Genomic DNA, 26,365 nt, shown 5'->3' with positions numbered 1-26,365 from the left:
CTGGTCGGAGAGCTTGCACTACCTAGATTAGCCAGCAGAGGGTGGTACAGCACCATCTGGGTCCACCCTGAGCTTGACCACCGCTTGTGGGAATGGGGGAAAGTCTCAGTGTTGCTAAGTCCCACAGGAAAGAGGGTTTCAGGGACTGGGATGGCTCTCCTGCGCTCTCCCTGACAACAGGTTTCTGTCAGTCTTGAAGCCTATCTGCAGCTAACAAGGGATGACTGTATAGAATTTTCAAAATGCATAGGGAAATTTGTTTTACGGCACAATACCAAATTTCTTGTTTAGTGACATGAAATCTGACCACCTTTGAAATAAAATCTGAAAGTTTTCATTTATTTAGAATGATCCTGAACAGTGTCAAATGCAGCCCAATTCCATGCGTTCTTTTTTTGTTTGTTTTTATTTTTGTTTTTGGAGACAGGGTTTCTCTGCGTAGCTTTGTGCCTTTCCTGGAACTCACTTTGTAGCCCAGGCTGGCCTCGAACTCATAGAGATCCGCCTGCCTCTGCCTCCCGAGTGCTGGGATTAAAGGCGCGCGCCACCACTGCCCAGCCCATGCGTTCTTATATAAAGCAGACACCAAGCCGCACAATGGGATATGAAAAATAGATTTATTGGCCAGTAGTTGCAGAGGCTCGTCCTGAGAGTCAAGGACAAGAGCCTCAGGTCCTCCCCAGGCTCTTTTTGATGAAGTGGCCCACCAGCCGCTGAGGCCTCTGCTGGTATTCCACCAGCACGTCATGGGGGGTGTTGATCTGGTCCCCTTGCAGTCGGTCCAGGAGGGTGACACACACCACAGCCGCTGCAAAGAGCAAAGGTCTCATCAAGGCAGAGTCAGACACCTTCCTCAGCTCCCCAAGGAGGAGCGCCAGGTCCAGGGAGTGCAGTGTGCAGGCCAGGGACGGGAGGGAGGGCTGTGTGGATGACCATGGAGGAAGACACACCCTCTGGCAACTCTGGCAGGTCTCCACTCTAACCTATGGACTTTGCCTTTGTTGCCAAAAGAAATTCCAGCCAGTTCCAGGGCCAGCTCCTGGCTGCCCCATGCAGCCCTGCAGGATATATGTTGTCCCAGACCATGGGGCATAGTTCTGAGAGCTAATATTTAATTGAAAGGATGCTCAGGTCTAGACAATAGGGTGGATTAGTCTTCAGAGAGCCACGTTCTTGGCAGGGCTGGGGCAGCTTCTTTCTATGTGAGCTGGAATAGCTCATCACCGTCTTTGTTACCCTTCTCAAGGGGCTGGGAAATCACTGCAAGAACACTGAGGACCCAGTGTTTTGCTGTGTGACAATGAAGACATTGTACGTGTACCAGGGCTGCAGGGGATGACACCTTGGCCAAAAGCTTGACCACGGCAGACACAAGTGAGAAATCAACATTGCCGCGATCCCAGGAGGCGCCTGCTGTGATGGGCCAGCGAAAGAGCCAGAGAAAGGACCCCGAGGCCATCCCGCATCTTCCTACCTCTCAGGCCACAGGCACTGCACATGGTGGCAAACAACGAAGATTCCATCTCGATGTTTCGGACACCAGCGGCATGGGCTGCCTGCAGATAGGCCTGCTTGTCCTTCTCTGTGTAGGAGCAGAGGGCACCATCCAGACGGCCTTGCCCTGCAGCACACGAAGACGGGAAAACCATACGCACACAGTCAGAGCCTACACTTGGGCACCATGTTATAAATGCCATCAGGACACAGGGATGCGGGCGGCCCTCCCGGTCCCTGCCTGTCTTCAAGGGGTAGATAGCTGCTCCAATCATTATTACAAATACTGTGACTGGGTTAGCAGCCCACATAAAGGTGCCCCACCAGAGACAGCACCACACCATCACAAAGTGGGCTTGGGGTGGGCAAGGGGTCCCTGGACCCGCCACGCCCTCACTTCCGCTCACCCTCATAGAAGTCCAGGGTGCACATGGTGTTGCCCACAACCGTGGGGAACTCATGCAGGTCCGAGGAGCACTGCAGCAGTTCCTGCACCAGCCGTGCATCCAGGTTGGTGCTGCGGACCACCCGCTTCCCCAGGACAATCTGCTCAAACTCCGGCTTGAAGCACTCATCCACTGCCTGCTGCGTGATGACTACAGAGCCAGGCTCCAGACCTGAGAGAGGAAGGCACGGGTGTCATGCTTACACAGGGTGACAGAGCAGCGCAGCAGAGAACAGGCACAATGGCCGTGATCCATCGACCCAGCTAAGTACCGAAGTACCCCAGCATATGCTCAAAGCCCTCCGTCCCTTTTCCCAGTCAGAGCTTTTCCTAGCTGGGATTTTGCTTGGAACCGTTGCTGTAAGCAACGAAAAGCAAAGAACAGCAATCCCACCAGGGGTCGCTGTACCCTTTACCAAAAGTCTGTCTTCCAGGCATTGCCACTGACTAGCATTCCTCCAACTAGGTGACCATGATGTTAGTTTAATCATTCCAGATTATCTTTACTTTGTAAACTTTCAACCAGATCCAAAAGCAGACAAAGTATAGAAAAACCACATGTGCCTTACAAACAGCCTCAGTCCTTTCCAGCTCCTGACTAACTTGTTTTTCTCTGCTCCCAGCAACAGCCATCTCTGCAGGGTCTACATTGGAGGTGTGCCCTCCTGGAGCACCTGCATGTTTCTAAGGGTAATACCCTGCTCTTCTTTCCCAGTTGGATATATATTTCTTTTTGGTTTTTCGAGACAGGGTTTCTCTGGGTAGCTTTAGAGCCTGTCCTGGAACTCACTCTGTAGACCAGGCTGGCCTCAAACTCACAGAGATCCACCTGCCTCTCTCTCTCCCAAGAGCTGGGCTTAAAAGCATGGGCCACCATGCCTGGCAGGTTTATGTTTTCTTATACAATGTGACCACTGCTAGGGAGTTTGAAATCCTACCTTCCAAGAGCAATGTATGAAGACCTGGATGCCTAAATCTAAGGCTATACTGGAGCAGATACAGTCTCCTATCAATGGCCTTGTGTTCCTGGTGGGAACGAAAATTTCTAGAGACTAGTTACTACAGTGACTTTAGTTCCTTAGTGTCAAATAAGAACTTGCTTCAGACTTTTACTTACTTACGCTATGGTATGTCACTGCCCAACACACACACACACACACACACACACACACACACACACACACACACACACCCCTGAAAGATAATCCCCACTATGAACTAGGAAGACTTGGGACTGGGTGAGGCCTGTGAGAAGGGACTGGTGCTCTGCTCTAAAGGCTGGATGAACTCATTCACTGAAATTGATGGTGGATGAGTGGTGGAGGCTGGGGCAGAACTCCCTGTCTCACATACATGATGAACCCAACCCCTGTGCCATCCCTAGACTCTACCAGGAAGGCTTTACTCAGCCATGGGCCACAGTCATGAGCCCAAGCAGACCTTGTCTTTATAACTGAAAATAGACCAGAGCAAATCAACAGTCTCCAGCGTTTTGCAGTCTCCTTCAAGACCTCTTCTGTAAGATCAGACGTTATCTCAAGATGGAGACGAAAGAAATATGGAGCAATGATTTCCTAAGCACAGAGTTTCTGTTTTGTGTGATGGAAAAGCCCCACAAACGGATAGTAGTATCAGGACATAATATTATGAATGTAATAAATCAATACAATTAATGTAATTAATAAATATCATAAATATAGTTATTGAATCAATACTGCAAATGTAAACAATACCACAAATGTAATTAATATCATGAGTGTAATTAATGAATATCATTGAGTGTAATTAATATCTTGAATGTAATTCATGCCACTGAATTGTGAACTTAAAAATGGTTACAACTGCAAATATTATGTTCACTTAAAAAAAATAAGGCAGAATGTAATCACCATACATTATGTGTATGAAGTTGAAGACAGCAATGTTCTAAAATAGAAAGTGATGGTGTCATGGGCCTATGAAGATGCTGGACTAAAGTCTATCAAATTGTGCAAACAGGCAAATTGTATACTATGTGAATTATTTGTCAATAAAGATTTTATAAAATGTAAAAAAAAAAAAACCAAAGGAAAAAAACTCTTCTTTGCTTCTTAGGTTGTTTGTCTGTGGGCTTTTGTGGGGGGAGGGGTTGTTGGTTGGTTTTTAGTTTTTGGTTTGGCGTTTTTCGTTTTTTTGCGGGGGGGAGGGGGGGGCAGGGAGTGTCAATGATTAGGAACTTCTGAGCTAATTTCAGTCCCCTTTTGTTAGTTTTGTATTCCACCCCCCAATACACACTCTGATGGAATGAGGAGATAGGCAGAGAGGAAGGCCCTTGAACAATCCCCAGTGTATTCACACCATCTTGGAGCAGCTGCTGGGTTCTGGCCCCTCCTCCACCCCACCCACCACCCACCACCCACCACCCACCACCCCCGGGCCAGAATCAATCCTCAGGCCTCACCTATCCCGCCCGAAGTGCCGATGCGGATGATGGTGATGTTGGAGCACCTGGCATGGTACAGCAACTTGATGAGCTCATGCAACATGATCCCGATGGAAGGGATGCCCATGCCATGCTGAAACCAGAGAGAAAGCAGCAGCGGCTCAGCCCAACATTGTGCCTTCATCAACGCATGCAGAACATGTCCCTCCAACAAAGGACCCACCCTCCATCCCAAGTCGTCCAAAGACAACAACAAAGCTTTGCACAGAATGAGACTGAGAGGGAGAACATTCACATAACTCATTGTATTATACAGCTATAATTATTCTGCTGTGTTAGTCATTATTGCCACTCTTTTGCTATACCTGGTTCACAACTAAAATGCATCATAGGCTTATGTCAATAAAAGGAGTGCTATTTGTATTGATCGGTTTTGTTACACTTCTGCCTTGAGACACATCCTTTGGAACAAAGCCCGTGTGGGGAAGGAGATTACTGTACGTTTTATGTGGTGTACTTCCACTAATAAAATCATCATGTGGAAATGGACAGGCTTCGAGTATTAACAGAGCTGTGCTATACATGACCTGCCTCACTTGACTCACACGGCCTTCAGAGCAGAAGGAAGTAGCCGCGATCAATAAGTAGCAAACACTGCTTCCTGACAGTTGAGGCCATGCACAAAGGCCCACCATACTAGATAAGGCTTGATCACAGCACTTTTCTCTTGCCCTCTCCAGTTTAGCGAAACAAGGCAACCGGCTGGTTCCTCAATCCCCGACATCAGGCACTCTACTGACACTGCACTTGTGCCTTGGCCATATCCTCCTTACCTCTGCAATGCAACCCCACTCCACACGCCTTTCAAAGACCCTCCGACACTCACATCTCCTATCCCCGGGCGGGTGCTGTCCCTATGGCAGAGCCCTACAGCAAAGGGACCCACCCCTTTCAGAATGTCAAAGCCAGGAAATGCTTCCACAAGATGCCTTTGCTATCAGGTGTTTCTACGTGACTGATACGCTTGGAGGTCTAGCTGACTAGTGTCAAGACACACATCTCAACAGGAAAGGGATCCACCACTGAGCTGTAGTTCTTCATTATATTATTGCCAAAGGAAATCAAACGTTAGAAAACGATCCCTTAGATAGGATACTGGAGATTTTTCCATATTCACTTTTATTGCTCACACAACTCGTGTTATAAAGCAGGCCAGTCACTGTGAGATAGGAGAGGCATGGAGACCTGGCATGTGGCTCTTCTTACAGCCCTGGGCCAGGCAGGGAAGCCCTCCTCAGCACCTGCCACCCCTACACAGAGTGAACAGCTGTGCATATTTACATGTGTATCTGCTTTTGTATACCGAGGCTATCCAGGAAGCTAAGCCTTAAGGGCTGGAGCCTAGGACTTACTCAGGCCCAGATCCCAGCTGCTGGGAGCTCACTACGCTCCCAGCCATTTACAGTAAACAAATGATAGGGTGCCAGCTGTCCAACTGTTCACACACAAAGGAAGAAGTGCGGGCACAGGGCCTTGCAGAACATGGAGACCAAATCCAAGTGAAAAGCAAGTACTCACGCTCACAGACAGCACAGGTCCGACTTTATACATGGCGTAGCGGTCAGTGCCTGCACAGATGTTGGGATACTCTTTCCCTGGATGGTCAAGGCCCAGTTCGGCAGCCACATACCTGATGAAGGTACTCATCCGGGAAGGGCTTCCACCAACACACACGAACTGAAACCAGAGAATCGGGACCTCATCAATACCTGGCGTCACTAGAGGTTCTTCAAATCAACCGGCAACATTGGGGTCATCTGGGAACTTTCTAGCAAGTTTTCGGGCCTGACCTGTACTAAGTGTATCTAAGGCGGTGAGCAATCAACTTCCCTGGGGAGTTTTTAGTAGCACTGGCCTAGGACTGACCGCTCAGGACAGGCACCCTGAGCACAGTGCAGTCACCTCCACACACGCAGGGACCCAGACTCTTGCTGTCTCTGAAAAGGCATCAGGCACCATCCTTGGCCTAACACACCAGGTGGGAGGCAGTCTAGGGTGCTAGAAGGGAATTTGGGTTGAGATTGAGATGGTTGGAATCCCTCACCTCATGTGACCAGAGTCCTATGACCCAGTGTTAGAATGGGCCACCAGTCACTCTCCCACTTGGTCACCTGAGTGGTAAAAAATAGCAGGCCAGTAGGGGGTTGGGCATTTGTAAGTGGAGGAGACACTTTTATTTTGCTAAAGAATAGTAAATAGTGAAAAAGTGATTTAATGGAATCTGAAGATAAAAGAAATAAATGCATCTCTAAATTTGAAAGGACATTTCCATGGCCTGTAATAAAAAGAAGATTAGCAATATTGGAATTAATGGAAATTCAATGAATTAGTGAAATATGAAAGCTGCCCACCATTGGCTACCAAAGGTGAGTTCTACCTGTGGCAGAGGGGGCCCAGCTTCAGTGTTCTGAGCCTATCTTGGTTTTTAATTCAGTGTGTTAATTCACCTTCATCAAGATTAGACACTAAAGAGTCCTGTTTTAGCAGTATGGGAACTGTAGTTAACACAACTGTAACTCTAACTGTGAACTGCAAGACAGCCAGTAGATAGGACCCTGAGTGTTCTGCACCCGAAGAACGATCCGTGCCTGAGCTGTGAACGTGGTGCCGCCCACTCTGCTTGTCACTTCACATCACAGACATGAACTGAAACGTCACCCTGTTCCTTGAAACGGTGCACACATACTTAGGTGTCAATTAGAAACAAATCTTAACAAGGAATTTTATAAAAATTTCAGAAAATTAGCACTGAGAAATGAACACTATATGGGAGGTGTCTTCATCAAAATTGTCCCTCAGATATCATCAATATACATCTTCAACTACAAGCACTGATCATACAGACTCTCCATACTGACACTGTACCTCTTGGAAGTCCTCCCCAGCTCTCTACATTGTCTAGGCTGCCAGCAAACTCCTGAGATGAGGTGATTCTCTGCCTCAATCTTTGGCGTTGCAGCAACTCTAGGCATAGGCCACTTTGTATGGTTCAGGAGAGTCACATGCTGTTCACTCCCATATGAAAATTCTAAGAAAGTCGGGAGGTGGTGGTGCAGGCCTTTAATCCCAGCACTCGGAAGGCAGAGGCAGGTGGATCTCTGTAAGTTCGAGACCAGCCTGGGCTACAGAGTGAGTTCCAGGAAAGGATCCAAAACTACACAGAGAAACCCTGTCTCAAAAAAAGAAAACAAACAAACAAAAAGTTCTAAGAGATGAAGTAGAGGCCTACAGAGCAGTAGTTAACACTTGTTCTCTTTGACTTGCTAATTCCTATAAATAAAAGGTAACAATGGCAATAGTCTGATAAAGATAGAATGTAGTCCTGCCCCCTGTCGATTCATCTGCAAGGAGGTGAGCGGCACCAAAGTGGAAGTTAACTGTAAGACAATCCATAGAATCAAAGTCTGGGCTTTTTACCTTCACATCTCCAAACATAGCAGGGAAATCATGTGTGCTAGTGCTGAGGTTGAAATGGTAGAGAACGTCTTCCTTCATTGTTGCTATGTTTGGATTTGAAAGTTGAACAAAGCAGTCACTGTTAGAAACAAAAAGTGAAAGGTTTGTAGAACACGAGTGTGCCACGGCCAGCATTACCACAAACATGTTCCGTATTCATGAGGTATGTGAGGGACACGATGGGGAAGAGACACGAGCAGATTCTAGGGGAAGACAACCCTACATTGCCAGGGTCTCTACCTCCCTTTCTCCTTCCTTTTAACCCCTCTTTGCTCCTAGAGCGCTGTTTGAAGGCAATCAGCAAAATCTCAGAAGAGCAAACAAAATTATAAAGATCAAATTGATAAATGATCCAACACAAAGAATGCTATTTGATATCCAAGTCATTTATATTCAATACATAGACTTGAATGTTTTGAAAATAATATAATCACTATTGGAAATGTAGACAGAAATAGAAAAAGTCTCCACTATTGCCAGAACCTTTCCAACCTGGATGCCTATAATTTTTTTTTGTGTGTCGTGTTGCATTAGCTACCACTTCTCAGAACCACAACACTAAGAGTGTCATGAAGGGTTGAAGAGATGGCTCAATGGTTTAGAGCAGGAGGACCAGAGTTCTAGGCCCAGGACTCACATGGTGGCTCACAACCATCTACTACTCCAGTTCCAGGGAATCCACCACCCTCTTCTGGCCTCTAATGGTCACATACGTCATGCAGGCAAAACACAAAGTAAACCTTAATTTTTTTTCTTAAAAAGATTGTCATGATATAACATCCTACCATTTTGCATTTCTGAAGGCAACTGCAACATTTTGTATGTGGTTCAAATGACTTTTACAGGCTAACACGTGCTTCTGCTCTAAAGGAAGGTTGGCAGACTTTATTTCAGAAGGCCAGATGGTACATATGTCTATAGGCCATTATGCTTCCGTCACAAGTCTGCCATTTGTCTCCTGAAAGCAACAGAGACAAGGAGGGCAAACACATGCTCTTATACTTCATTCAACTTTGATTTACAAACACAGGAACCTGAAGACGAGGTCATTCCAGCTCGACCCTGGCCAAGCTTCCTCAGAGCCACACTTCAACACAGCTGCCTCAACAGTACATGCCTTCTGATTTCCAAATAGGTTCTCCTTGGCAGGATGAAGGCCAGTGTAGGGCCTTGAATATGGAGCCATCATGAGTACTATTCCTTCCTTCTGAGTCTGACTTTCTGCCCAGAACCAACTAGTGACACTTTCTCTTCAATCTAACTCATGAGAAAAAGGTGAGAAAGTAATGATCCAGAGATCACTGCAATAAAGAAATACTGATGATCTTGACTTACGATGATTTGAAAATGCTGTGTGTTGACTTGAGTTATGGACTTTTCCCCTGAAAAGTGCTGCCAAGCTGTTGGGGGAGTTCGTTGTACTAAGTCAAGGCCATGATGGATTTGTGGGGATGGAACCCTGTTGTTAGCCAAGGGGATCTGTGCCATTTCAAAAAGGGCTTTTGCCCTCCTTCCAGAGCATTCTCCCCTGTTTTGTTCACTAATTTACTTTTTTTTCTGGACATCGGACCTCACTGTATTCCAGATTGGCCTCAACTTGCTATATAGCCTTGAACTTCTTATCTTCCAGCCTCTCCCTTCTCAGTGCTGGATTATAGGTACATGCCATCATGCCCATTTTATGTAGTGGTAGTGACAGAACCCCTGGAGTATGAGGCAAGCAAGCCACTCCCTCAGTTCCTACTTCTTTTTCTTTAGACAGGCTGCATTTTGTAGGCCAGAATGGCCTTGAACTCAGTACACCTGCCTTGACCTCCTGAGTGCTGGGATTACAGGCATATGCAATGAATCTGGCTATCTACATTTTGAGTTTAGAAACATTTATACAATTAACCTAATTATAATGATCAAAATCTCCTGGAGGCTATGCCATGTCCTCTCTCTCTCTCTCTCTCTCTCTCTCTCTCTCTCTCTCTCTCTCTCTCTCTCACACACACACACACACACACACACACACACACACACACACACACACACACAGATGCACAAGGTTGAAGGCTGAATCAGACCTGTTCTGACTGATTTATTTCCTCTAGTCCCCACTGCTTTTTTTTCTGGTAGGCAACCTCAAGGGCAGACATTGAAGACTCCCTCTTCTCCCTTGGCCCTCTCTGCCCACTTCCATGTTTCTCAAGCCCCTCTCCAGTCTATGCCCCTAGAGTGGTGTCCAGACACATGAAACGTTAAGATTGCTATATAAAAGATAAGCATAGCATAAGACTCAGGAGAAAGTCAGAGCTCTCTCAGAAAGGGAGTGAGTGGTGGGTTCATGGACTACTTCATGAACAGTGTTAGAGATCCACAGCACACACACCAGTCATACATGCAGGGCCACTGCTGACCTGAGCTGTAAACCTTGCTAAGAAAGAGCAAGCAACCTGCCCAAGGCACAGAGTGTGCCCACCTGCTGACCCCATTCTCCTGGTAGATTTCCTGGCAGTCTTTTATTAGGGCAAGGAAGCCCTTTCTTGTGGGACCAAATGCAGGGCATGTACAGCTAGACTTTCCCAGAAATCATTTTTGATCTCTGGGCCAATCTGAAATTCCATCATAGCACACCCTTCAGGCCCTTAACCATATCCTCCTTCAGGATGTGGCAAATATGGAACACAAAACAGAAAGACCAACTTCTTGCTTCAAAATGACACAACAGGACGTGATTAAGACAGCGTGGCCACACACAGAAAGCCTTTTTTTTTTTTTTTTTTTTTGGCTTGTCAATTCCAGGAAAAGCAGAGGGAGGAGCGTAACCATGAGAACAGCCATGATTTAAAAATTCATTAACTCTGACATGTACTTGAGCCAGAACAGCCTCCAACACACAGTTTAAAGGATTCAAAATAACAAGTCGGAGACAAAAATCTTTAATCTACCTCAACTTCAATTGTACTGATCATGCTTTATTGTTACCTTATTCATTTACTAAATATTCATGGAGGGCTGACTACGGAGGCCACACTTTTAAGCAGGACGGGAACTACCTCACAGAGCCCCAGCAGATGGTGGACAACCCTCAAGTGGGGACAGGAGAAAGGCTCAGTGGACTTCAGACCCATGTGGGAGGTCTCAGGGTAGAACATGTACTCACTACGGCGTGCTCAAAAGCCTGGGTTGGATGTGCACGAATATACACATGCACACTGGAGTCAGAGAAAGACACAGACGGTTAGCTCTTTACTAGAGTCTACACCTAAGAAAGCTCAGGAAAAGCACACACTTGAATTATGAAAAATTACAATGCAGGGAGAAAAAAAAATCTTTCAAGGTTCAGAAATGAGACTGAGCTAGGAGATACACGGTGGATTTTGTCTTAGAAAAAATGCCACCGATAGAAGAAAACCTGTGAGACCCGTATCTGAGCACTGAACTGCCTGGTCTTCTAAGCCTAACGGCTAAGGATAGACATCCCTGGACCTGAATATTTGTGAAGTCCTTCCAAGCCCTTCAACCCTCCCTCACTGTCGTGAGCATCGCATGTTAACATATGTAAAGAATTTTGAAAAATGAGTTGATTAAAGGAGGTTTAATAGAACCCACACAACTCAGCCTGAGTCAGTCTTACTTGTGATGGTTTTCGAGGTCCTTGGCTTCAGTTCCTTTAGCCGCCATCCTCTCACTGTGGCAGGACCTAAAGGAGAAAAACATCACACGCAACATAATCAACCCAAATGGAACTAGCGTGGTGTGAGGTGTCACTCATGGGGGAAGTCTGTGCAGAGAAGCAGAATTCTTCACACTTTCATCATGTACATTATGGAAATGCATACTATTTACACTGTGTATGTGTGCTCATGTGGGTGCACACATGAGTGCACACGTGAGTCCACATGGGTGGATCTCACACTTGTGCATTTTAGGAATAAAGTTCAAGTTTCCTAGCATCCCATCCCAGCAACAGTCAGGAAGTCTCTGACCCTACCAACCACACCCTTCTGCCTCGCCGTTCTGGAATCTTGAACATCCTCTTCCTGTTTCAGGACAGCAGAGGTTGCAGGGATTTGAACAGAGGTGGAGCAGCTACCAGCTCCAGAGGATGCAATTGAGAGGGAAAGGACTTGAAGCTGATGTGGCCGACTGCTGCCAGCCTGGGTGCAGAGCCTGGGGGGGAGGGGGGGGGGAGGGGAGTGACAGCATGCACAGTCACTGCTACTTCCTTGGTAAGGAAAGCGGAGCATCAGGAAGAGCCCATGGGTCACAGGCCACTCGGCAAAACTGCAGGCTGTATCCAAGCATTTCTCGAACCTGATCTGAAAAATCCCTTTGCTAGGAAACATATTTATAACTGTTATCATCACATATGGATTGTTTCAGTAAAATTTGCAAACCAGGAAAAATCCCAGTAGAGTTGGTTCCGGAGCAAAAGTCCCTCTGCAATTGGTGCTTGTAACCTCTTCATCTGGCTTTTGTTGTAGCTTGGCACCGGTGGCACGCTTGCCTGGAAATGCCAGCTTGTTGCTGTCCAACCAAGGGAGCCAAAGACCGAGTGAGTTCTATTGTTTTTGTTATGGCAGTATTGAGGGTGGAACCCAAGGAGGTCTATGCGCCAGGCAGGTGCTCACTGAGAAACATCACTATGCTGGGAAAGAAGTATCATCCCTCACCCTGCAATCCCAACATTCCCAAGTCAAGCACGGTGCAGGGAAATGAGCACTTATGACTGACTAACAGGGGAGGAGAGCAGCTTTGCCTGGCAGTGTTGCAGGGAGCACAGAGCTGGTGGGTAGTGAGAGAAGTGGTCCCTATGTTATCCCTCAGGACTGGATGCTGGCTCACAAGGAGGCTTTCAAAAAAAAAATTGACCTTTACATTATTTTATTGGGGAGGGGCATGGGCATGCCACATTGTATATGTGGATGTCAGAGGACCAAGTCGTGGGAGTCAGCAGTCTCCTTCCACTGTGTGTTTTGGAGATCAATCTCAGGTTCAGGCTTGGCAGCAACCATGCTTACCTACTGAGCCATCTTGCTGGGGCCACCTATCACTTTAACGGCACAGCACATTCTAAAGTTTGCTTGGGTAACATGATTAGCATGTAAGATTTAAGAGTCAGAGACCCCAGAAAGCACGACAGCACTGCCGGCCTCAGTTAAGGAATATGTGAAACTCTGCAAATCAATGAGGTCACAGTTAGTGCCTGGACCCTTGCCTTGTGTCCACGGGATTCAGCAGGTGCCTAGTGTCAAAATACCTCTGGTGTGGTGCTTTGCATGAAAAGTGTCCCCCATCGTCTCAAACATTTGAACACCTGGTCCCTAATTTATGGCACTGTTTGGGTGGCTCAGGTGCTAAGGCCTTGCCAAAGGAAGTAAGTCACTGGGGGCAGGCTTTGACACCAAAAGCCTCATGCCCTGCTCTCTGCTTCATATTTACAGTTCAAGATGGAGACTCGGTTTCCTACCCCTGCCTCTCTCTACAAAGGCTGCTTGCTGCCCTGTGCTCCTGACATGGTGGTCTTTGCCCCTCAGGAACTGTAAGCTCAAATAGACTCTGCTCTAAGTTACCTGGGTCAAGGTGGTTTATCTCAGCAACAGAGCAGTCACTGATGGAACGAATGGGAAATCAAAACTGTGGGGATTCGGAACCAGGTGGTTTGAGCATGGACAACCCGATCTGGACAAAATGAGACGGCCTCAATGGATTCCCTCACCGCAGAGTGGAACTGGTTACTACCTCCCAGCCCTAGCCGGACTTCCACCCCGTCTCAGGAAAAAAAAAAATAGAATAAATTGAGTGAAACTGCAGGAGACTGTCCCTAGGCTCCTTCCAATCCCAATGCATTGTCTCAGGTCACTCCCCTGACAACCATTCACAAACTCTCAAAGCTGCCTTCGGTTCCTGCTCTTGTGGTGAGGTTAAGCAGCTGGGTAGACAGAAACCTGTGGGGTTTTTGCACTTTGGTCTTCTTTCGGCATATGAATAAACATGCACGTCCTTTCTCCTGTTTAATCTCCCCTGATTTTGTGAGTGAACCTTGAGGAGGCACGAGGATAATGTCCCTTCCCCTCTAGAGCATGTCCGGCTGGGAAGGGATGGAGACACAGCACACTGTGAACCTGCATGCAGCATGTGTGACACGACACACCAAGCAAGCCAGGACATGAATGCAGGAGAGAGAGGGAAGGGAGCCAAGAAACCGAGAACACAACCAGAGGCCAGTCTCTTGAGAATAAACAAATACAGGCATTGGAAGGTAAAACCAGCATGCTCTTAGATGGATAGGATGGGTTCCTAATGCTTCCAGGCTGTCAATCAGCCTAGAGAAGTGGCAGGTAGAATGAAACCAGCAGGCACCACAAGGGGACCCGCAGGCCAGTCAGCTTCGGGCCCTTAACCTGTTACTAGCCACCTTTCCAGCACCGTGGCCAAAAATGCCTGACTTAGGAGCGTGCGTTTATCTTGGCTCACCGTTTTAGAGGGTCAGCCCATGCATCCTGGTAGGCAAGGGTAGCAGAGCACAGATGTTCTCATCAAGTAGAGCCAAGAAGCCAAGAAGGGAATACTGCAGCTTTGCCCCTTCTGTGACAACATCTGGGCGCCAAGTCAGGGGTTTGATGGCACCCACATTCAAGGCAGTCTTGCCCTCTGTAATCCTCAGGTAACACCTCACAAGCACAGGTAAACATGAGCGGCGCCTCACCAATACCCTAGACGATTTGAAAAGCAGTCTGCAATGAAGACTAACCATCACCCCTATAGAAACCATGCCAATAACAGCTTTGCTGAAAAACACCCATTAGGCCACATGGCCAGGAGAATTTACAGAAGAGGGAACACTTACATTCAAACCAAGAGGGTGGGGTCCAAAATGACTCTAATGACAGAGGGTGAGATGTTGTCACTCAGGGAAAACCCATAAAATGCCCCTCACAGGAAGTCCCTAGAATCACTCAGGTGTCAGATAACCTGTGAACACAAAATCACAGCACGTGGTCTACCCTACATTGAGATTTGCTAGTCCTCCCACCCCAGAGGGTGGGGTGGGGGTCACACAGACAAGCAAAATGTCATTAGCTTCCCTCTAACTTGCTAGAGATCAGTGGCATGTGGTCTGTGACAACAGTTGCCCAGTTTACTTTGGAAACACGCAAAGCACCCTTCCACTCTAAACCCGTTTCAGGATAAGAGCCCTGGCATCTCTCTTGTATTGTGTCTGTCCCTCAGCTGTCTTAACCCTTGGATCAAATCCTTCTCAGCTTGGCAAGTGGACACATTGGAGAAGTGTTTTCATCCCGGGACTTAACACAGAGTTTACTAGCAATGTATCCCCATGTTATGCTTTCTAGGCAGTGGAGTATCCACAGTCCCTCAGCCTTAGAGGCCCAGACAGAATGACAGGGGCAGGACATATGCAAGACAATAATTCAGCCTTTCCTGGATTGACTTACCACTCATTAGCCTCAAACCTCAAAGCGAGCTGCTTGAGCAGAGGAAAACATCTTTTGAAACCACACCCGTGACCAACAATTACCAAACTCTAGCCCAGCCCAGAAGAATCCCAGGGAGCTGCTTCTCACGTGCTCAGAAGGCTCATCTCTGTCCATGCTTGGGCTGGGGCTGAAGCCAGTCAGCTAGGGCTCCCACCATTCCCATGCTCTAAGATGCAGCTGTCGGTGTCAGACAAAGGACTCTTGACAAACACAAAGCCCATGACACCACAGAGAAGGAATCCTTTACTACAGAAGGCTAACGACTTAGCAAGGCCAGGGGCAACCAAAACACAGATCACAAGAGGTGATCTCCAGGCAGCTGTGTGCCCTGAGTACCTGGAGGGGACAGGGAGAAGGAACTTCGTGTCTGTTAGACCCGTATGGACAGGTTCATAGTAAACCCCAGTCGTTGTTTTGATTTGGAAATGGATCCTGAAGACCCACCTGTTGTTACAGCTTGGTCACCAGCTGTAGTATCATTGAAAGGTGGTAGAAAATTGAGGAGGGAGAGTCTTGTGGGAGGAAGTGAGGCCATCAGGAATACTGGAACCGCCCCCCACAGCCTCCCCCACATTATGGTTCCTGGCCACCATGACTCAGAACAGACCTCTTTCACTATGTATTTCCACCAAGATAGACTGTATGACCACGGGCCCAAAGCAACAACCATGGACAAAAACCTCTACAACAGTAAGCCAAAATAAACCCTTTGTACCTTTAACTGGATTTTTTCTTGGGATTTTGCCATAATGACAGAAAACTGACTTACACAGTGACATAAAATTGAGCGGAAGCCACCCAAGTTCCTGGAACCCCTTCTGCCTAAAAGCAAAAGTTCCCCAAACAACTCAAGCTTCCCCAAGATCCGGTAATCTTCTAGTGAAACGATGCTGTACCCAAACAGCCGCTGTCACCAAACTAGCACCCTTCCCATCTGCCTTTCTGAAGTCCCAGTTAAGCTTTTAAGATCATCTGAGTCATTTAGAGCGGAGTGGGACAGGACATAGCTGTCAACCCCGCACTCAGGAGGCTGAGGCAGGAAGATTACTTACATCCCCAGGGGGGGCAGCCTATAGCGCAGAATGAGTTCAAGATCACCCTGGGCTACAAAGCAAAAAAAACAAGGAGTGTGCAGGGGAAGCGGGCAACAACACGTCTGACAAAAACAGACCAGCGCCGGGCGGTGGTGGCGCACGCCTTTAATCCCAGCGCTCGGGAGGCAGAGGCAGGCAGATCTCCGTGAGTTCAAGGCCAGCCTGATCTACAGAGCAAGATCCAGGAAAGTCGCAAAGCTATACAGAGAAACCCTATCTAGAAAAACCAAAAAAAAAAAAAAAAAAAAAAAAAAACCAGACCAGCAACAACAACAAACTCCTTAATACCATGCCCAAAATGTAACAGCTGAAATACATTGTTTCTCCAAAAGCACCTTTTTCTTACCCTCTCGGAAGTCAGGTAGGCTCCTCTGTGGCTTGGCCCCTTCCATCTTTGTTAAGACTGGAGCAATCCCTAAATTCTAACCACCTTCTGAGTCGCCCTCTGAATTCCTCCATTATCTGCATGGATAGTAATCTGCTCTCTTATCTGTCTGCTTTTTGGCGTCTAATTTGCAGACGTTGGGTGGCCTGGGATACACGGGTCCTCTCTGACACTTTACTCCGACATGGATTTGAGGGTAAAGAGCAACAGCAAGGATAGAAAGTAACAGTCAAGGGGGGAAGCGCACACCCAAGGAGAGCAGGGCACTGACCTCTGTGGGGCCAGGGATGACATCCTACCGGCTGACTTCTGGCTAAGAGGACAGGAAGGACAGTGTTGCCTTCCATGTATGGGGCTCCTGACAGCTCATTTGTTGAAGTAACATGACTCAGGAACACAGAACCTGTAGGTGTGGCCCTGTGGGGTCACCACAAAGGAGACGTGAGCCAGAACAGTTGGCATTGATTGAGAAACATGGAGTCCAGAGGCCTGAGCACACCAGATAACTTTCTTAACTCAGGTTGTCAGCCACAAAAAGCCTCCAGAATTTTCACTATTGATGCTCAGGATTTCGAACCAGCTTTTCTTTTTCTCTGTGTGGTTTTGGTGCCTGTCCTAGATCTCGCTCTGTAGCCCAGGCTGGCCTCGAACTCACAGAGATGCTCCTGGCTCTGCCTCCCGAGTGCTGGGATTAAAAAGGCATGCACCACCACCCCACCGCCCGGCTTGGAACCAGCTTTTCAAGAATGGGCAGAACTGGAGGAAATTCAGTCAGCAAAGTCATGAGCTCAAAACCCAAAACACAGGACATAACTCCTCTCAAAAAAAAAAAAAAAAAACATGTTTTAGCCTGACATATTTCAGTTAACAAAAACAAAGGGAAACACTTGCCTCTTAATCAAGTCTGCCTGTCTCTCGCTTCCTATGACTCCTCCGCCATCACTATCCCATTAAGAGTCAGATTTGAGCTTAGAGCTCTGGGTCATCTTGCCAGAGCATTAGCTACTTTGCACACCGGGTAACCCTTGCTCCACAAGTAACAGGGTCGGTGGGAGTTGGGGTCCACAAACCTCAAGAATCAACAATTAGGAAAAGCCCAGGATGAAGACCAAGGGGGAGACTGGCCACAGCAAAGCCTCTATGAAATACCCAAAGATTCAAGGAACTGGAAACATGGTTCAGGTTAAGAATGCTTCCTATAGCCAAGAGTGGTGGTACATGCCTTTAATCCTAGCACTTGGGAGACAGAGACGGGGATCTCTGTGAGTTCCAGGGCAGCCAGGGCTGTTATACACAGAAACCCTGTCTCACAAAACCAAAAAGAAAGAGAATGCTTCCTAGGATTCTGGGGGATCCCAGTTCATTTCCTGGCACTGATGTGAGATAGCTCATAACTACCTGTAACTCTGGGGCTCCAGGGAATCTGATATCTTCTTCAGGCTTCCACAGACACACAGACATACAGATACAGACACACAGACACATACACACACACACACACACACACACACACACACACACACACACACACGTAACATATCCACACATGCACATAAATAAAAAAGAAATACTTTGAAAGGGAGGTCAAAGTGTGGAGTGCACACTGGGATACTGAGTGGGGGTGGTGGCGGCTCCTCTGCCCTTGTCCTAACTCACGGAGCTGTTCTGAGAATAGACCACTCTTCCAAAGCCTCCCCAGCTACTTGCTCTTGGGGTAAATGTTGACCTCAGTACTTCAGGAAGACGTCACACTGAAGCTAACTTTAGAGAGCATTTCCTCCCAACACTCACATCCCTGCTTCATCATAGAGGGCGGCACTCACCCAGCCTCTTCAAGGTATCTCCTACTAGGGGTTGGGGATTTAGCTCAGTGGTAGAGCGCTTGCCAAGCGCAAGGCCCTGGGTTCGGTCCTCAGCTCCAGAAAAAAAAAAAGATATCTGCTACTGCCCTAACCCCAGGGGTTGTACTCCACACTGACAGGACCTGCTGGTTTAGGACCTGCTGCCCCAGGGACCTGCACAGCACACCAGAAAGTAGCCCTTACCCTCTAAGCACACCCGGGCTCCTCTACCTGCTGCTAACTCATTAATGAGATCTTAAATTTTAACTTGACTAAGATATCAAAGTCAGAGAAAGAGATCAGTTCAGTGCATAAAGACTTACAATTTTTTGGAATGAAGTGTATATTAGAAGTAAATCTGTATGTATTAATGTGAGATGGAGAGAAGGGGAGGGGAAGAGGTTGGAAAGAAATTATTCAGTGCTTATCTGTAAAGAGAAAGAAAACCTGGAAGTTTCTGTTATGCATATGATTTTTTGTTTTGCTTTCTTAAGGTAATTTCTTAAGATTTTTTTTTAGTCAGTAAGTACAGAAAGAAAAAAAAAAAGAGTGCATTTTGACAAAAAGCCAAGGTAAAGAAAAACTAATGCAACTCATTAAGGCTTAACAGTGTTGAAAGTGCAACACCACCAAGAATGCAATGTGTGCCCAAGCATCTCAGGCTGAATTAAAGACATGTGCGGTAATGAGGGTTACACAGACTAGAAGGTCCGCTTGGCCTCTGAAGAAGGGGAAACAATAGCCAATTGGCTGAGAAGTGGGGGTGGTTCAGCCCAAAATGCAGATGGGGCGCAAACTTCACAAGCTGAAACAGAGGGTAACAATGGCAGGCCTTGGGAATGGCTCCTTCTCCGGCAAAGACAGCTTAAGTCCCCATTCAAGGAAGTTACCATGTTTTTTTAAAGGACTAGGTTACAGAGTATGAATGGAACCAATGTGTTTTTTGTTTTTAAGCGGAGATAGCACCAGCAAGGGGGAACTGAGGCAAAGAGAAGTAGGAACTTAAAAAGCAGGGAGAAGGTGACAGAAGAGGGAGGCGGAGGAAAAGTGGGAGGGGCAACAAAAATAAACAGATTTATAAGATGTGATGTGAGTTCGAGGACAGCCTGGGCTACAAAGTGAGTTCCAGGAAAGGCGCCAAAGCTACACCGAGAAACCCTGTCTCGAAAAAATAAATAAATAAATAAAAAGAATAAACAGTGTGAACAGACATCTAAAAACTCTCTCCATTGCCTTCACGGGAAGCGCCCCTTTCCACCCCAGATTCAGGGTCCCTGGGTAACTCACTGTCAAGAGACTGCAGGTCCACGTCCAGGGAAGGCTGCCAGGGTGTGAGCGACCACCCCAGTCACCGGTGAGTCACTCTACCAAGCCCTGAAGGGAGAGAGATGTGACACTGAGCAGAGCTGCGGAGTTCTGGACTCACCCTGCCAGATCTGCAATTAAGTTATCACCGAAAAGAGCAGTAACGTGAGGTAAGTCCCTTGCATATCAGTTAGTGACATTTAATGCTCCCGATGAGAGTTTCCCGGTTGAACTGCAGCCAAACAACTCGGAGCCCATATTTTATGAGATAACATTTGGTAAATCAATTACAAAGAAATCCATATGAGTGATTAAAATGAAACTTTGTCCGGTCCTTCATGAAAAGGCAGGTGGTGTAACGCCTCTAGCTCTTATTTTCTGGGTGGCCTGAGCTGTGCAAGAGTTCTGGGTCTTTCTTCCCGGCGCGGGACTGGACACTCTGGAAGGACCTGGAGGCAGGCGTCTGTTGGCCCTTCACCTGTTCATCCCTCATCTGCACCTCACCTGCTCGTCCCTCACATGCTCTCCTCACCCCTCCCCACCCCCACTCCACCCTTGCAGGCTCCGCGTCCAGTGTATTGCCAGCACCTTCGTCTGCTGAGAAGTCACCGGCGAGCGCCTGGGAGAGCATCCTGGACCTGGGAGAGCATCCCGAGTGCGGTGCTCGCGGGCGCCGAGCTAGCAGAGAGCTGCCGTCCGCCCACTTCCACCGCGCTCACCCGCCCGCTCCCGGCCGGGTCTTACCTTAGTAGCTGTCGTTCGGAGGCCCCCGGAGCTTCAGTCCTCACCTACAGGCAGGGAGAGCCGGCGAGGATCCCGCAAAGCCGACCACTCAGCGTTCAGTCCGGGCCAGGCGGCCGGCCGCGCGAATGGCTCGGAAGGCTGGAGAACGGTGAGAAAGGAGCAGCGTGCCAGGTCTTTTAAAGGAGGGAACGGGCCAGAAAGGAGAACCTAGATGGCCGCAAACACGCCTCCTGGTATCTGTCACCCGCAGCCCCGCCCAGGGGTCACCGCCCGGCCTCGACCCCGCCCGAGGGTTCAGATGACAGCACCCAGGGCCCGGTCGTCCAGACACACCCCGTGCGCACCTCCTCTGGCTCCTTTACCCTCTCCACTCCGAACCCGGAAAAGTTGCCGGGGAGCCTCGGCCTTCTAGTTTCCTTTCGTTTGGGGGATACCTGACCATTTGAAGCCAGAGCCATCCCTGTGACTCCATAGCGTCCCTTCCTATGGATGAAATCGTACCCAAGCTGCTAGCTCACCTGTTCACAGGCGAAGAAACGATCTGGAAGCGACTGTATGGCTACCCAAGGTCACCTCTAGGGCCGGGCCCAGGTCCATCTGTAGGGAAATGGTGAGGGAACGTGCCAGAGATGAACGGCCGCGTGGATACGGTCAAGAATGCAGAGCTGGGCTGTTGTCAAGTGTGTCCTTTCAGTATCTCGGGCCAGTTTCTGTTTCGTTTTGATTTTTTTTTTCCTTCCCCTCCTAGTCCCTCCTGATCCAGGGATATCCTCCGTAGTTGAGGGAAGGCCAGGGGAGCGCTTGCCCAGTAGGGGAAGTGACTCATTCATTCAGTCACAGCTATCTGGCAGAAGGCACCTCTGTCCTGCCCGGCGCTGTGACTCCCCCATCCCCCGCTGCCAGCCGGGCCTGCCAGTCCTCTCCTCACACAATTCCTAGCTTGGCTTCCCCAGCTAGCTGGCACTCTGGCCACAGGACAAAAAGGCTTAAGAATGGGGGGAGGGGGGCGGACACAGCCCAGCACAAACATTGTTTGCCTCCCACAAGCACCTAGGTTCCTGAGAATGGGCAGTAACAGAACTGCCCATGATCCTGCTCCAGGGAAGACTAAGGTCTCTCCAGTTTATTTCTAAGAATCTACAAGTGAAGCCCGATTTCAAGTATCAAGGACTTCTCAGTCACAAACTCTGCAAATGACTGAGCCTGAACACAAAATTGTATCCGCCGTTTTCTATGCCTACACTCTGAAACCAGCGTCATCAAAGACTGTGGGAGAGAGCAAAATCAGCGCCTTCAGAGCTCTGAGAGCCACCTCAGCTGTCTGGGTGAAGCAGAAAAACTCAAGGCTCAAGGTGGGGGCCGGTGGATCCCCAAAGCAAAGGAGGGGGCCTATCTAAGACCAGGCAGCACCATAGAATGACGCCCCGTTACTGTTAATAACAAAACCTGAGAACAAATTCCAACTGCCCACAGTCATCCAAAGCTAATACTATTTCAGAGAATAACCAGGGTATGCCCCTCAACTTCTGCTCTTTTCCCATTCCTGGTCCAGATGCTGGTGCCAGCTGCGCCTCCAGTGAGTGTAAAGATGGGTGTGAGAACAGCCTGAACTCCTGTACCAGAAGAGGAACTTTCTCCCAGGAAATGATTCTGTTATCCTACCCCATCACTAAATCTACATATGCGAATTTACAGGCTTTTGTGTCCGCTTTCCTTTGTGTTAATTGTAATTCTAGTACAGGCAAAAGAGGAAGAAAGGCTCCCCACCCCCACCCCACCCCGCTTTCTATCGAACTCAGGTTCAAGTATAAATAAAATTATTTGCCTTTTTTTTTTTTTTTAACAAATTTCTGTCTCTCTGCTTATCACCTAAGTTTCACACAGCAAACTAGAGGTTCTGGTTACAGTCTGTATCCAGCACCTATGCAGCTTTCTAGAGCTCTATTCCAGGACAGAAAGTCCCCTCCCCGTGAGCTGGTTTCTAGAATACCCCTCATTGAGGGCAGACATTTTCAAACAGCCAGCTGGCCGTATTAGGTGCGGCCGCAGCGGGTAACAGCCAGCGTTTTTATTGTTAGTGGGAGTCAAAGGAAAAGCTCCCTCGGCTTTGCGTGCAGAAGGGCACGTACTGCTGTGTCACACAAAGTAACAGGCTGTCCACAGCTGAAGGTAAGACTACTATCTTACTCAGTCACACCCTGCCCCCTCCCGCAGCTCAGAGCGGCTCGGAGCTCCAGCCCTGGGGACTTCTTGCCAACCTCATGAGGCACGAAATTCCATGGCCTCCTGTCCTCCCGATGACTGGCCCTTCGATGGAATCCAAATAACCAAGGCGCCGTTAGTAAGGGCTACACATTTGAAGGTGGAGACTGCCCAAGCAGCGTAGCTTTGAAGAAACAGGGATGATGGAGTCTCCCGGGAAACTTGATGAATTGTGCTCAGAAATGGGACGGATGCTGATGGTTGGCTTGCACCTCGGGTTATTGATTGACTTTTGGGAAACCTGACTGGCAAGATGTGGCATTTTCCAGGTGGGATGTCTGGGAGATTCACCTAGCCTTGGAGCACTTGGTGAAGCTGCATCAGCGAGTTGTTGGAACACTGCTGGGTTCAGTTTGCTTACTACAAGGGAACAAAGCTGTTCTGCAAGGTGGTGGGCTGAGATGCGCTTTTCTATGTATGTCATAAGGAATGAGTCCTTATCAGATTATATCCTCTAACTCTCGATCGTAAATGAGAATTCAGTGCCCATAAGATACTTCTTTAGGGCTGGAGAGATGGCTCAGAGGTTAAGAGCACTGCTTGCTCTTCCAAAGGTCCTGAGTTCAATTCCCAGCAACCACATGGTGGCTCACAACCATCTGTAATGAGATCTGGCGCCCTCTTCTGGCCTGCAGGGATATGTGCATCAGAACACTGTATACATAATAAATAAATCTTTAAAAAAAAAAAAAAGATACTTCTTTAGGCCGGGTGGTGGTTTAATCCCAACACAAGAGGCAGAGGCAGCTGAATGTCTGTGAGTTCGAGACCAGGCTGATCTACAAATCAAGTTCTAGGACAACTTGGCTACATAGAGAAACCCAGTCCTTTTGAAAATACAAGTTTAAAAAAAGGTGGGTGTAGTGGGGCACATCTTTAGTCCCAGCTCTCAGGAGACAGAGGCAGGTGGAGTCCACACCAATTTCTATCATAGATAATCTTCAAAGGTATGTTGATAGAAACTAAGGGATTGGTGACTATGTCCTATCAGGTCAGAAACCAGTTTAGGAAAAGAATTTGGTGTGTCAACACAGGGAACCTAGGGCAGGGTCAGGCTCCCTCGCATGCCTCCCTCCTTCAGTCTGTTGTCATTATCTAAACCAAGACCTGCTTAGGATCGCTTGGAGCTCATTCTGCAGAAGCACTGTTTTATTCCTTTAGGTCTAATTAAAGGTCACCTCGAAGACCTTCCCAGCCTGGGGTTAGCCTACCGTTCCACCCTTGGAATTCAAACTCTTAGGCCCCCCTTTGATTTGTTGATAAAGGTAATTGTGAAGTTGCATGAATAATGCAAAGGGGTCCTTGTGGCCCTGCCCCCCCCAATTCCTCCCAATAAAAGCATCTCATAAGCAATAGGAGGTTGTCACAGGACTGTAACATCATGCAGGTTGGCTGAGTTTTTCCTGTACTCGGTTTTGTCACATCCGGGATGCCACCATTCAAGACACTAAAGAGTTACATTTACAAAGGACCCCTCATGCCGTTTTCTCATACCCATATCCATCCTCTCTCCCATTCCCCCTCCATCCACCACAGACCTGAGCCTGCCTCTGTTCTCCTGTCCTTCATTCCTATGAATTTTGTCATTGCAAAAAAGAAAACGTTGCATTCTCAGAAACTACCCAACTTGTCAGAACGGACTTTTTTTCACCTGACTTAATTCACTAGAGCTTGCTGCCACAAATGAGCTGAAGGAGCCCTTTCCTCTTCATTTCAGAGCGGTATTCCACCGTGGAAGGAAGCATGACTGCTGAGCCGGTTCCTTCCTGTTAAAGGGAAACTGAACAGTTGTCTGTTGGAGAACATTAGGAGTAAAGCTGGCAAACAGGACATAATGGCACACACCTTTAATCCCAGCACTCCCACAGCAGAGCAGGAGGATCTCAATGAGTTCAAGACCAGCCAGCCTGCTCTACACAGACAGTGAATTCCAGGACAGCCAGAGCTACCTAGATAGACCCTGTCTCAACAAAACAAAACAAAACAAACAAGAAAGAATGATGCTGGCGTAACATTCCGAATCCCTGTTTCGTGTCTGAAAATAAGCTCTCCTTGCTCTGGGATGGATGGGAATGTGGCTGCTGCCTTGTACAGTAAGTGATGCGCAGTCTGACAGTGGACTCTTTTCATCCCCACCAGCAATACCTGGACCATCCAGTTTCTCCACACCTCAGCAGCATCCCATGTTGTCATCACCATTTCATCCAGATCAGTGGGTGTGCCACAATATCTTATCCTGGTTCAATCTGCACTTCCATAATGGCAGAGGACAGACGCTAGGCATCTCCTGATGTGCTTGGGGACATCTGGTTTTTTCTCTCCAGTGAAATATTTGTTTGTATCTTTTCCCGGTTTCTGATTGTATGTTTTAGGTTTTCTTGTTGAGATTTGAGGGTTCATTCTATATTCTAGTTGTGAATTCTGTATTCAATCTGTTGCTTGCAAATACTTCCTCCCAGTGGGTGGCTTACTGTTTTATCCTCTTTTAACAAACTGTCATGGAGCAAAACATTTTGTCAGCATTTGAGCTCATTTTATTTGGTCCCACTATGAATGATACTTTCGTTAGCAATCTAAGAATGCTTTTCCTATCTCTGAGAATTTTGCACCATATGTTTTTCTGAAACTTTTTTTTTTCCTGGATCTCACTCTGTAGACCAGGCTGGCCTTGAACTCACAAAGATCCTCCTGCCTCTGCCTCCCGAGTGCTGGGATTAAAGGTGTGCGCCACCACTGCCCGGCGTTTTTCTGAAACTTTAATAGCTGTATAATTAACATCTAGGTTCACAGTCCATTTTCAGGTGTGATGACTATATGAATATTGTAGGCTGTCTGTCTGTTTTGCCTGTGGCGATCTAGCACCATTTGACGGAAAGACTATCCTTTATTGGATTGTTTGGCATCTAACGGAATTTAGTTAAGCATACTTTTGTGCAGCTGTGGGGGGAGGGGTTCCCTCCAGTAGCGAAAGTATCTTCCCACTCTCAATACTGTATCCTTTCCACTCCTCCCTCCCCTAAAACTTAATATTGGGAAATGGTTTTCCTAGCTGGCTCTTCCTTAAGGTTTTTGGTTTTTATCTCTTCTAGTGTATGAGCTATGTTAATTTTCCAATGACATTGTCTATTTGTTGAAACCTATACCAGGGTTTTGATAAGGACTGTGTCAAACTTTGGTCACGTTGAGTGGTGCCCGAGACCCTTGGTTTCTTGAGTTCTCTTTGTGAGCAGATCCAGAGCTGCCCACCTTGTCCACTAGCAAGAATCCTGCTGAGTTGATATTATGCTTAGTTACGATTTGAGTGTGTCCACATTCTGTAAGCTTGGTTCCTAGTGTAGTGATGTTGAGGTAGTGGAACCTCTGAGAGGTA

At 47.7% G+C, this 26,365-nt stretch overlaps 1 protein-coding gene across 2 annotated transcripts; it reads right to left on the bottom strand.

Moving 5' to 3' along the window:
* Nucleotides 1-598: 598 nt before the first annotated feature.
* Upp1 (uridine phosphorylase 1) lies at nt 599-22,382 on the bottom strand. Of its 2 annotated transcripts, none has more exons than XM_052734498.1 (10): nt 21,252-22,382; nt 20,734-20,906; nt 19,972-20,058; nt 11,500-11,565; nt 7,839-7,956; nt 5,940-6,098; nt 4,380-4,494; nt 1,902-2,111; nt 1,475-1,621; nt 599-808 (listed from the first exon to the last, which is right to left on the bottom strand). In XM_052734498.1, the coding sequence occupies exons 4-10, from the start codon at nt 11,544-11,546 to the stop codon at nt 669-671; spliced, it is 936 nt and encodes a 311-aa protein (XP_052590458.1). In that variant the 5' UTR covers nt 11,547-11,565; nt 19,972-20,058; nt 20,734-20,906; nt 21,252-22,382; the 3' UTR covers nt 599-668. The 2 variants fall into 2 exon arrangements, with proteins under 2 accessions (XP_052590458.1, XP_052590457.1); XM_052734497.1 differs by having other exon boundaries at nt 20,734-20,871.
* Between the last annotated feature and the right edge of the window lie 3,983 nt (nt 22,383-26,365).

This window comes from Peromyscus californicus, unplaced genomic scaffold (assembly GCF_007827085.1).
Source record: "Peromyscus californicus insignis strain IS unplaced genomic scaffold, ASM782708v3 Scaffold_13__1_contigs__length_99412109, whole genome shotgun sequence".
In the NCBI taxonomy this organism is placed as follows: domain Eukaryota; kingdom Metazoa; phylum Chordata; class Mammalia; order Rodentia; family Cricetidae; genus Peromyscus; species Peromyscus californicus.
Note: the sequence above shows the minus strand (reverse complement) of the source record. Positions and strands in the feature narration are given on the sequence as shown.